Source organism: Barbus barbus, assembly GCF_936440315.1.
Source record: "Barbus barbus genome assembly, chromosome: 45".
Lineage (NCBI taxonomy): Eukaryota > Metazoa > Chordata > Actinopteri > Cypriniformes > Cyprinidae > Barbus > Barbus barbus.
Window position 1 is genome coordinate 12,356,680 of NC_136723.1, and position 13,587 is coordinate 12,370,266.

General features: G+C 37.9%; 2 protein-coding genes across 3 annotated transcripts in view; one reads left to right on the top strand and one right to left on the bottom strand.

Moving 5' to 3' along the window:
• LOC306864330 (T-complex protein 1 subunit theta) overlaps positions 1-13,587 on the top strand; it is a 163,546-nt gene that overhangs the window by 133,243 nt on the left and 16,716 nt on the right. The window lies entirely within an intron of this gene.
• Positions 5,593-13,140, bottom strand: LOC306864329 (transcription regulator protein BACH1-like). Of its 2 annotated transcripts, XM_079408289.1 has the most exons (5): positions 12,456-13,140; positions 10,524-10,769; positions 8,538-9,629; positions 7,331-7,537; positions 5,593-6,412 (listed from the first exon to the last, which is right to left on the bottom strand). In XM_079408289.1, exons 2-5 carry the CDS (start codon positions 10,761-10,763, stop codon positions 5,966-5,968), a joined length of 1,986 nt encoding a protein of 661 aa, XP_079264415.1. In that variant the 5' UTR covers positions 10,764-10,769; positions 12,456-13,140; the 3' UTR covers positions 5,593-5,965. The 2 variants fall into 2 exon arrangements, with proteins under 2 accessions (XP_079264415.1, XP_079264416.1); XM_079408290.1 differs by lacking the exon at positions 12,456-13,140 and having other exon boundaries at positions 10,524-10,829.

Consider the following 13,587-nt stretch of genomic DNA (forward strand, 5'->3'; position numbering starts at 1 on the left):
CGTAGAGAGGGCTCTGGCCTGAGTGAAAGTGTCTTCCACCGCCGGTGGACAAAACACTCAAGTCTGCCACGTCTCATCCAGGAACCTCACATGGAGGTTCCAAGATCTGGATGCGGTTGCCACATGGAGGTCCTTTCTCAGAGGGATGCGCCAGGAGGGGCTGTCACGAGGAGCATGAGTTCCAAAAACCAGGTCCGGGTGGGCCAAACGGCGCAACTGGCAGGACCTGTTCCTCGTCCTCACTGACGTTGCACAGTGTCTGTGCGAGAAGGCTCACTGGGGGAAGCGCAAACTTGCATAAAACCCAAGGCCAGCCTCGGTCAGGGAGACATACAACTGGCCGTGGGAGGACTCGTGGGAGGCAACCAGGTTTACCTGAGCTTCCCTGAATCGACTCCAGAACAGCCGGATCATCTCGGGATGGAGTCGCCATTCTCCGGGGAACGTGAGATCACATCAGCTGCACGATTGAGCTCCCCCAGGATGTGGACGGCGCGCAGCGATATTTGACTAATACGGACAAAATAGCGCCATAATACAGTCCCAACAACTTTTTATTATTTCTTAAAAATCGTCCCATTTGCGCAGGAGCATGTTCAATACAGGGACCAATGGCATGAGTTACATAGAAAAATGTTATGGTGTTTTGTTTTTTTCTGTTTCTTTTTTAACACTTGACCTGCCTCTTTTCATTGTAGCTTAATTTCATTTTATTAAAAAAGAGCAGCTTGGATATTTTACTCAAGGAACAGGAAAGTGAGTTGTGGTTGAATGTTTCTTGTGTCCATTTTTATGAGCATTATTCCATTACTGTGGCACTAAAATGTCAATTAAGTTTTTAAGTTAGCATCTTTATGATATTCTTTTGCAGAAGCAGACCTCAAGACACCCAGCCTGTGTGAGGTCGAGAGGAAAGCGAGAAGGTGTGTAGTGGGTGCTGTTATCTATAACTAACCTTTATATTCAGCACTGGAGAATTATTTGCTTACTCTTGAACAAGGTCTGAGAAGATAAGGATCAGTCTTATATAAGGTGATGTTCTGAAAAACATGGAAATTAAGCAAAAGTATCAGTGAAAACGCCAAACATGCCTAAGTATCAGTGACTCATACCGAGTGAATATCATCATATCTCTGCACTTGTGTAGTGAATAAGAGCTTTTATTCAAATCCACACAGATGGCATAATATTACTGTGCTGCTGAATGTGATGATGTTTACTGCCAGCTTAAGTTTTTTTTTCCTTTTTAGTATTTTGATTAATTCTGGGATTCGGTATAGACTGCCGTAATACTGTTTTCCCTGTGCCTAATCTGCTAACATCATAACTCTTAATCAAAACCCCCAAGCCGTTCCTCTCTTTTTTTGTCTTCAACATTGTAATCTTGAATGAATGAGGTCACAGATTGCATGCATGTGACACGCGCCGCTTACCTTACCTGAAACTCTTCTCAAAACAGTGAGGGACTTTGTGCTCCCCTTGGTGCATTAAAATAAAACCATGGCACCTGGATGTCAAGGAAATCCAGTTATCATCCTCCAAATCAATTTGTCTCACAGAAGGATGCATCTGTGTTCTTCTCTGAAGACCTCTTCTTTCTCTGATGTCTTATCTTAAGCTTCATGACCACAACCTTGGCACAAAACGTCAGTTGTCTATTTGAAACAGACCCACGGCATGAAATTTTGTCCTTGACAATTTACTCCCCCCTCATACCTTTCCAAACAAGAATACAAAAGGAGATTTTTTCCATACAATGACAGTATTCCCTTTCATTGCATGGAAAAGAGCAGCTTGGACATTCTGTTAAACGTCTCCTTTTGTGTTCCACATTAGAAGTCATATGGGTTTGGAATATTTCTTTATTTATGAAGATGAAATGTTGCTTTTAGAAAGACATCCAGTGGCAGAGTTTACCTATTTCACAAACACATTTTATTCTATATTAGGGTATATTTGTCTAACTACAATGTGAACATTAATATGATTTTTTATTGTAAAATGAATACCAGGATACTAGGCATGAGATACCAAAAAATAATCTGTTTTCTGATAGTCCTTTTTCATATGAACATCAATTATAACCGATGGCTGTCTCTGTACAGAAACTGATGAGCGTGCCAGATTAACCCAAGGGAACAGAACACACAAACATGAACATACTGTTCTGTAGCTGTCAGCCGGACAGAACGTATCCATCAAAGTGATTGAAATGATGAAAAATGCCTCTCAGCCTGTCATTATCCCAGTGCACATTCATAGTTCTGAGACAACACAGATTGTAATATGAAATCATTTCACAAATTTATCCTCGAGCTGTCTTTGTTTAGACTGGAGCGTGTTTACACATTACAGGTGCTGTAATTATTATAGTTTATCAAGCACGAGGAGACTGAGCAAATACAACATTTTGTCTGGGTAGGTGCTGCCATCTGTTGGCACAACTTCATCACTGTAAATAACGCATTACCTTCATGTAACTCAGGGATTCCCAAATTAAATTGATAGGTATTGTTATTATTATACTATATAAACTTAATATTTACTTGAAGTAGCTACACCTTAGATTTTAAGGTACTATTTCGATAATTTAACAGCACATTTGCATGATCATGGTTCTCTGATGGTCAGTTAATAATCACAGGACATGCAGGTAAACATATCATATATTTAATAATATTATATATATATATATATATATATATATATATATATATATATATATATATATATAACGTGTCATTTTAGTTTTATTTATATTCTAGTAGAGGACTCATTAACATTTTGAATTAGCGTTTATTTTAATATTTAGTATTCATTTTAATTTTAGCTAATCTTGTGCTTTCTGTGCTTCTGTTATTATTAAATTATTTTTTATAGTTAAACTTTTTCAGTTAATTGCATATATATACAGATGCAAATATGTGTGTATATTAGGGGTGTGCACGAATAGTCGAACATTCGGTCTGTAATTATTATTCGAACAATAAAAATACTATTAGAATTTTACTGTGTGTTAATTTGCACAAGAGAGCGCATCTGATAGTGAAATGATCTTCAGACATATATAATGTTTCCTCGAGCGCTAAGAAACTGTTAGCACACGTTATCTTTGTCAGTGCGCGTTCTTATTGTTATCAGACTGAGGAACAAACTTTCACCCTAGCCTGTGTTTATTAGTTTCTCTCAGAATTAATGTGTGAAACAATGTAAACACAATCTGAACAGTAATTGGCACAGTCTGCATGATTTTTCCGTTTGCTCTGCTTGATCTTGAATGTTTTTTTATGTACTTTTTTGTTTACACATATTTTCAACAAAAATAAAACCTTGCGATATAACGTAAAGTTATTGTAGAACATTGTTGTGTAACGGCTAATCATAAGCTTGTTCAGAAATCGTGACAAAAACGTTATAATTAAAAATAACGTCTTTCTCATTAAACCTCAACCTCATAAATACACAAATATTCGTTTTTTATGAGCCCAAATACTCGAATGCAAATGCCCATCCCTAATATATATACATATACATATACAGGTCCTTTTAAAAAAATTAGCATATTGTGATAAAGTTCATTATTTTCTGTAATGTACTGATAAACATTAGACTTTCATATATTTTAGATTCATTACAACACAACTGAAGTAGTTCAAGCCTTTTATTGTTTTAATATTGATGATTTTGGCATACAGCTCATGAAAACCCAAAATTCCTATCTCAAAAAATTAGCATATCATGAAAAGGTTCTCTAAACGAGCTATTAACCCAATCATCTGAATCAACTAATTAACTCTAAACACCTGCAAAAGATTCCTGAGGCTTTTAAAAACTCCCAGCCTGGTTCATTACTCAAAACCGCAATCATGGGTAAGACTGCCGACCTGACTGCTGTCCAGAAGGCCATCATTGACACCCTCAAGCAAGAGGGTAAGACACAGAAAGAAATTTCTGAACGAATAGGCTGTTCCCAGAGTGCTGTATCAAGGCACCTCAGTGGGAAGTCTGTGGGAAGGAAAAAGTGTGGCAGAAAACGCAGCACAACGAGAAGAGGTGACCGGACCCTGAGGAAGATTGTGGAGAAGGACCGATTCCAGACCTTGGGGGACCTGCGGAAGCAGTGGACTGAGTCTGGAGTAGAAACATCCAGAGCCACCGTGTACAGGCGTGTGCAGGAAATGGGCTACAGGTGCCGCATTCCCCAGGTCAAGCCACTTTTGAACCAGAAACAGCGGCAGAAGCGCCTGACCTGGGCTACAGAGAAGCAGCACTGGACTGTTGCTCAGTGGTCCAAAGTACTTTTTTCGGATGAAAGCAAATTTTGCATGTCATTCGGAAATCAAGGTGCCAGAGTCTGGAGGAAGACTGGGGAGAGGGAAATGCCAAAATGCCTGAAGTCCAGTGTCAAGTACCCACAGTCAGTGATGCTGGTGTTGGTCCACTGTGTTTTATCAAGGGCAGGGTCAATGCAGCTAGCTATCAGGAGATTTTGGAGCACTTCATGCTTCCATCTGCTGAAAAGCTTTATGGAGATGAAGATTTAATTTTTCAGCACGACCTGGCACCTGCTCACAGTGCCAAAACCACTGGTAAATGGTTTACTGACCATGGTATTACTGTGCTCAATTGGCCTGCCAACTCTCCTGACCTGAACCCCATAGAGAATCTGTGGGATATTGTGAAGAGAAAGTTGAGAGACGCAAGACCCAACACTCTGGATGAGCTTAAGGCCGCTATCGAAGCATCCTGGGCCTCCATAACACCTCAGCAGTGCCACAGGCTGATTGCCTCCATGCCACGCCGCATTGAAGCAGTCATTTCTGCAAAAGGATTCCCGACCAAGTATTGCGTGCATAACTGAACATAATTATTTGAAGGTTGACTTTTTTTTTTTTTTTTTTGTATTAAAAACACTTTTATTGGTCGGATGAAATATGCAAATTTTTTGAGATAGGAATTTTGGGTTTTCATGAGCTGTATGCCAAAATCATCAATATTAAAACAATAAAAGGCTTGAACTACTTCAGTTATGTTGTAATGAATCTAAAATATATGAAAGTCTAATGTTTATCAGTACATTACAGAAAATAATGAACTTTATCACAATATGCTAATTTTTTGAGAAGGACCTGTACATACAACAAACAGCATAGGATTTATTTGATTAAAATAATTTAAATAAAAGATATTTACAGAATTAACTAATTAAAAGGAAAACAAGTTAATTTTTTTTTTAGTCTTTTATTAACAAGCTTTCTGAAGAGAGGATAATTTGGTCCAAAGCAAAACATTAGAGCGGAATAATCAAAGTGTTGTCACATTAAATTTAAAAAGAAAAAAAAGATCTGATTTTTATTTAAGGCAACATATATAATGAAACCGTTTTTGCTTACAATTGGATTTCCCTGCTGCCACAACTGATGGAGGGAAAGTAAAAAAAAAAAGTTTAATTACATAAAATCAACATTAGTGAAACTACAGTATGTGCAGTACCGAACGCCTGAGAATTTGATTCCCAGATTCAATGGTCTCTTCTAATGTTTCGAGACATTTTGAGTGTCACAGTTTCAGCAAAAACAGATTACAGCACAGTTTAGTCCAATAGCTTTATGTCCCCTGAGAAGAAAAAAGGTTATTATTGAGCTGTGAGATGAGGTTTGTTGTGTTGTAAGTCCAAAAATGATCCTGTGAATTGAGGTTGATTGATTCCATAAGAATGTGAGGATGTTCGGGGACATGTGTGTTAAGACTATAAATGATTGTTTTAGGTAAAGGAATACTTCGCTGAACACTGACCAATACAAACTTAATGCTAATGCTTAAAGAGTTCGAGTAAAAAAATAAAACAACGTACAACCTACGATCAGATGAGGACAGTAGTGATGTCACATTTGTTAAATGCACCTTTAGTGAGTAATTAAAGTCCTTCAGTGATTTTCTATGGTCCTTCCTTCAACAAACACATTTAACTTTGCAATTTGTCTGTTTCATGATCGCTGATGAGCAGATCAGTGGTGAGTTTCACCACTGAACTACACTCCAATGGCGAGGCGTCAAGAAGACAGGTGTATGACTGAGCTTCTGCGACCCCAAGAGGTAACAGGTTCTGTGAGCTTGACTGTGCAACAGTATTTTCCATTGAGGAACTAACTGGTGGTTTGGCTCCAGAGTAACAGGTGTGTGTGGAGAAGTCTGAAGCCTGGGGACTCTGAGTAAGGTCTGGAGAGGGGCACAGGAAGGCAGACAGCGGGCAGTCTGGAGAGGAATATTTGGCCAGCACCTGAAGCTGCTCGGGTCTGAGGGCGGCTTCAGTACAGACCCTCTCATACAGGCCTGAGTAACTCTGCCAGGCCTTCATCTTCATCTGATTCAGCTTTATCCTTTCAGCTGTCAGCTTCTCTCGCTCGCTCCTCTGCACAGCACAAAGAAACCAGATATATACACTTTAAAAAATATTAGGCCTAAATTTAAGATTTGTTAACTATATTATATTCTTTTTTGACATTTAAGTTATGAAAATAAATTTATTATTAAAATAAACTTTTTAACTTAATGTAATGCATATGTTTTATGTATGACTGACAAATATCCATCACATTAAAGGGATAGTTCACCCAAAAATGAAGTATTTTTTTTTCCTACTTTGGAAGTCAATGGTGCCCCAAAACAGCCTGGTTACAAACTTTCTTCAAAATATCTTCCTTTGTGTTCAGCAGAACAAATAAATTCATACAGGTTTGGGACTACTTGAGGGTGAGTAAACGATGACACAATTTTAATTTTTGGGTGAACGATCCCTTTAAGTTTATTAGTCTGTTTATGTTAAAACTGAGTAATCCAAATGGATGTAAATTTTACACGCAATTCAAATGCATGGATGAATCTCACAAAAGCCTGTCCAGGTCATATTTCACCCAAAAATAACAAATCAGATTTTTCGATTCGAAAAGAAAAGTCTTTGAAATGCCAGGACCATTAAGATACTACGCAATTCTTTTCCATAAAAACAATAAAAAACAATACAAAAATCCATTGAGTAAAAATAATTTTATATACCTAATCAAAACTTTCATTGGCATTACAAAATAAATCAAAATAACTCATCTGATGAAATTACATTTAAAAAATAATAAATGATCCTTAAAATAGTTCAAGCATTTTCTTGAAAAAACTAAAATGTGACCCAGTCACGTTTTTGTGAAATTAATTGAAAGCTGTAGATCAAAACTTTAATCCTGAATGAGGTATTTGAAGTGGTGGAAGAGTATACAGCTATAAACTTTAAGCCTTTAGGGATCCCTCAGACTATAAGGATCTTTTGAATACTCACCAGTTTCTCGATTTCACACTCCAGGTTGTGTATGCAGTCAAGTTTCCGCTTGCGGCAGCGCCGGGCTGCAAACCGGTTTTTGCTCCGTCTGCGGATGTCATGCACAACGTCGAGCTGCTCCTGTGTCAAGCACTGCTGCTTCAGCATCTGCTGGAAGTCATTCCTGCTCAGAGACACGATCTGACCCACAGAGAGCGGCAACGCCATCTGGAGGGAAACAATCAACATGTCATGGAAGTCACGGAAGCAGATTTGTTTATATTTGAAACAATATGTCAACTTTCCTCAACATTCAGTGAGCAAAAGATTTACAGGTTAATGCTTCTTTTAAGGTCTTCACCCAGGACTTATGTGGACTTTTGACCTCACAAGGAGTCTGACAAGTCATTATCAGGTGTGCAACGTAATTATGATTCCAAACTGCTCAAAAGGCACTGAACAGTGCAAAGTACAACCAACATTAACAAATCTAAAAATGCTTTCCAGAGGTGCCAGGTTTTTGCATATTCCAACTGTATGAAATTCTAGATAAGATGTAGGTCTCAAATTGTTAGATTGACCAAAATGTCTTTATTAATATTGATTTAATAGCAGGTGTGCTGTTAAATTGCACCATTTGGTGGGTCTCTAAATAAAGTCGCTCATCAATGCTATTAACAGGCAAAGTAACTAATTTAATGTATCGCTGGCTAATTACTCAACTCTTTTTTTTTTCTGAAATAATTACAAACTTCTTAAGTAAGAAATGTGTTGCTTAACAATTAGAAAACAAAAATTTAAATAAATTCACAACCATTTAGATTCCAAGACAACTTTGGAAAATTTAACAAAGGTTCAAATAAATTTGCGACTATTTAGATTACAAAATAATTTTGCATAATATTAATTATTATTAAAAATAATAAAATATTCATAATATTATTGTGTTGTTTGTATAAAATATTTATTATCTTGATCGTATTAGTCATAAAGCAATTTCCATCTCTATTTAGGTTGAGTCTATAAAGTAAGTCTACGATTGATTGATTGATTGATTGATTGACCTTATTGTCCATCATGACAACTGGACATTTGATCACTTAAAACTTTAATGCACATCTTTCCTCAACAAAGCGCACAATTTCATGCATCATTCAAACAAAAGCTTAGGGATAAGGGTTTGTTGCACACCAATGAAGCACCACAAATAAATACAAGCAGCCCTCACCTCACACACTCGTTCACTGCTGTAAGACTCACTGTCCCCCTCTGTGTCAAAGCTATCAGAGTCCTCCCCTGATTGGTTGAAGGGCATGTATGGACTGCCCTGTGACGTGGGTCCCCCCTCTCCATCATGCAGATGAGCGCCCACCGCACCAAAGTTCTGCAGGAAAGGACACTCCACTTCTCTGGGATCTGGGTGGCAGCTTTTCAGACAGTTGAGATTCAAGGGTTTCGCCACCAAGCCCAGGCCAGAGCGAGACGCCTGACAAGAATCCGGCCAGAACGTGAGCTGTTTGGCCACCTCCATTTCCTCTGTGCTCCTCTGTTCATTGCATCGGTCAGCTTTGAGCTCCACGTATGGCCTCACAACATCCTCCGGTCCTGAGCTAGGAGACGTTCCCCATTTTTCAGAGTCACAAATGGATTGTGCAGACTCATTATAGATTGGAAATGATGGCTGGCCTGTGCAAGGACCAGGATTCAGGGGACAACCTTCAGGCAGAAGAGAATCTTTATCGCCAATGAGAGGTGTCTTATCGCATGATAAGATCTCCTTTTCATCTTCATTGCTTGAGCAAGGTAGGCAGCTTAAAGGGCAGTCTTCTGTCTTGTCAAGGGACATGGGTTTCGAGTCGCAAACATCTAGACAGGATCGCTCCTTCCCACAAGCTATTTGAAACTTCCGGTACTTTGGGCACAGAATGGAGTAATCTGTGTCTTTCTGGCTGTGACAGTTTTTTCCGACGTCCTCAATGGCCACCGAGGGAGGACAAGTTGGCTCCTTGACTTCAAGCTGAAGCTGCGAGGGCTGAAGTAATGATTTGTCTTCATCAATAACATCATCCCCATCAATTGAGCTCAATTCAGCCCCACGTGATTTGCAGCATTTGGTTTTGCAGCACTTCCTCTGGACTTTTGATGCACTTCTGCTGCTGTCAAAGAACTTGGGGAGAAGGAAGTCAAAGCAGGCTTTGTCCAAGTTCTTGAAACCAAGAACAGAGGCACAGTTACGGATTTCCAGCACATTCTCTTTGGTAAAGATGAGTTTTGAAGTGTAGGCAAAGTCCAGCAAGGGTTCAAATCCCTCTGAGGTAACCTTCGAAATGAAAAAACAATATGTTTTAAATCAAGTGCATTAAAATGCATCATATCTCACAATGAATTAAAGGGATAGTTTCTGCAAAAATAAAAATTCTGTCTCAATAATGGCAGAAGAGAAGAATTGTTGTTTATTATTTAAAGTTAAAGTTATTTTTGTTTTCTATGCGCACACAAAGTATTCTCGTAGTTTTGTTAAATTATGGTTGAACCACTGATGTCGCACAGACTATTTTAACAATGTCCTTACTGCCTTTCTGTGCCTTGAACGTGGTAGTACCCTTGCTGTCTATGGAGGGTCAGAAAGCTCTTGGATTTCATAAAAAATATTGCAGTTTTTTTCAACTGCTTACACACATTTTCAAAACTTTGCCTCTTTTTTCAAAACTTTGTACATAAATCCAAGAATTGCACACACAACATGCAAAATGCCTCACATCTCTTGCAAAACGAAGCACTGCATTCAAAATATCACAAATCTCAAAAGCAAACATTTGCAAACACCTTTGCCATAATAATAATTCCTGTTAGATTTTTTTGTGTTACATAGAGAATTGTTGTTTTGCAAAAAAATGTTTTATGAAATTGAAAACTGAGTCAAAGGGCGAGAATTAGCATATGTTTTTGTAGATTTGGTGTGTGGTTCTGGTGTTTGAGTGTCAGGTTTCAGAAATTATGTGAAAAGTAAAGATTCTGTGTGTAAGCAGTTGAAAAAAAACAACAACTGTAATTTGTGTTCCGAAGATGAACAAAGATCTTATGGGTTTGGAACGAAATGAGGGTGAGTAATGACAGAATTTTCATTTTTGGGTAAACTATACCTTTAAATATTTCTGTTGCAATATTGGGCCAAAGATATCCCATGAACTTCCTCCTTTAACTATGTTGTTACCTCATCAGGAAGGTTGATGATAATTCCTTCAGGTGTATGACTGGACAAACGAGCGCTGAAATAATCACTGCAGGACGCCAGAACTGCCTGGTGGGCCCGATAACTCTGGGTCTCTGCCACAACAGTCACATCACACAGAAGATCTTTCTTCCTCTGCTCATTCAGACATTGCAGAATGTGGGAACTGTGCACAGACGACTGGAAGGTGAACTTAAACGACTTGGAGTTTTCCACCGACATGTTAATCTGTATGGTAAAAACAAAGAATATAATTAAAAGAAACTGTGATGTGTACTAATCATAACTGAAAATTTTAGTTTTGAAATTCATTTATTAGACATATAAAGCAAGCATCATGTTTTCTAAACAGTCTAACCACTGAATTTCCAAGACTTTTCCTGTTACTGGATAGAGATGTTTCAAAATCATATTATGGATGTTGCATGCAGCAATTTTAAAGAGCAATTTCTAACCAATTAAATATTTTAGAGCTCAGCATAACTTTTAAAATATATATATTCAGTCTAAGGATTTCCATGTCATGAACACACTATTAAAATCCCCTATGGTGTTTACAGTTTTTACAAATTTCAACAATGCTCACCAACTTTCTCAGCAGACTTGGTTCCAGAAGCATTTTGTCATACATTTTTCCCATAAAGGTTTTTGTTAGAATTATATTATTATTTATTTGTTATTATTTTATTTTTTGTAGAACCATGGCAATGTAGTTTTCCACCCAGAATTCCACTGTTCAACATGATTTAAAAAAAAAAATTGAAATAATGCAGCCTGATGGCTTTAACAAAAGCATATAGCATTGATTAACAAACTTTTTAAGGATCTTTAAGTTATTTTTAATGGAGAAAATGAGTTTACTTCCAGAATCTGCCAGTTGCACAGCAGGGAATAGGAAATGGAGCGGAGTGATACTGTGTGAAGGGGAAATTCATGCCACTCCACTCACGACTCTGTTTCAGTTTTGTGCTTTGCTTGGCCGGTTTTGGAATTATTTACTCATTAACTGGCCAATTTGTGTCTCAAACGTAAGTTGCTCAGTATTAAACTCTTTTACAGTGAACTTGTATGAATACTGTCACATTTGCAATTGTCTGGCTTGATGTTCAGCAGCGCTCTTGCTCGCGTAATACTTCTTTAAAAACTCTCGTTCTACGGGAAGTACGTTAAGGCTAAAAACAAAAGCGCCTCGGGAAAAAATTCACTACGTACGTGTGCTTACCCACAGGAGCTCCTTATCTCAAATGTACTGAGAATTTGACCTAGTCGAGTCATAAGTGTGTGGCGCAAGGGTGTCTCTCACTGCTGACTCATTGGGTTTTGCTGATAAAGGATGAGCAAGCATTTCCCCCGTCTGTCCCTTTCCATGAAAGTCCTCCACTTTCCGAGGAACTTAGGGACTGGTTGCCTCATACAGTTCAGCTGGAGCATTTTATGTTGTGAAACGGAAACATTGGAACTCATTTCCCTAATCCTGTGTTGAGTTAAAACAGACGAGCCTTGGATGTAATAAAACCCCAACATTACGCTTGTGTTACAAAACCTAGTGAGCCGCCTACTTAGACAGCATCCTAGGCGCGTTTTAAACGTTCGAATAGAACCTTCGGAACGAGGATACGACGCTTAAAATGCTGTCTAGGTGGAAAGCCCATTATGTTTTGAGCCACAGCCAACGTCCGATTGGGGGAAAAAAGACATCTGTACAGAAGAATACAGTCGTGATCACTGAAAAGCTCACAGCTGTATGGCGTGAAATAGAACTATATCTAAACTAATCAAGTTAATACGTTTTTACATTTAAATTAGACATTTTTAACTTTATAAAGTTCACCGATCTTCATTCTCAATGCCTTTATGTCTCTCTTGACTGACAAAACCACAAGAGTTCATATATATATATATATATATACTCACCTGTCATATCACTGAAGAGTGAGAGGAAAAGATGGATTTGATCCTGCATACTAACTCGGCTTGTTTAAAGCGCTCACTTGTAACTATATGAAAATAAGGAGGCGCTTGTGTTTCACTCTGGTGTCATGTGACTTCTGCCAAAAAAAAAAAGTTTTTGTCCCGCCTTCTCAAACACAGCCCTCTGTTCATTGGCCCTCTTTCATGTCAATCATTAACGTCACTACTTCCTTACTTTTCAGTCTGCCACTGCCAGACCTCCGTGGTTTTCACCCACAGTCCACTATACAGCCTGACAGACAGATTTAACCTCGTCAGTCCTGAGTTGGGAAACTTACAAACAAAAACGAAATGGAATATTCACTATATTGAATATTTGGACCAATGTAGCCAGACGCAAGCACACTTTGTGTCTTCTTAACTTAAAAAAAGTAGTAGTAGCTATAATGCTTAAAATCATTCATTTAATACCATAATACTCTTTTTTTATTTAGAGTCTTTACATAAGTTGTGAGTTATATAATACTAATAGAAAATATGTCACTCTTTTATGGTACAATTGACATATTATGGTTAGTAAACACTAGTGTAAAATGCTACTCACGGAGTCTAAATGTCAGAATAACCATATGTCATTACATTTTTAACATTCACAATCAATTCTGATAAAGAAAAGGAAACCTTCACTAACTAAACTAAGCTCTAGACTATTTAAACCCTAAATCTGGAGGAAGCAAACCTTTCATGCTGCTAAACTGGTTTGTGGACATACACCTCTGGTATTTCAGCTGTGTGGGAGGGGGGTGTCAGCCATTGATATTTTTGAAGGTTTTCACAATCCTAAAATGAGCAGATCACATTTCGAAACCCAAGTTCCCTATTGCTGAGTTACTAAACAATGGTGTATAGTCATACATTTATCGTCACCTAGCCTGAACTCAAATAGCTAAACAGAAATATAATTCCTTAATTCCTATTTTATGCAGTTGGCAGACAGTAAAGAGTAAAAACTTTTACTGAGAGCAACTTTCACAGCAGAGCATTTCATTTGTACAGTATAGGTGAGTGAAGCACATTTATCAACAAACACTTAAAACCCTTAAAACACACAAAGAAGAAAATTTGTATATATTCA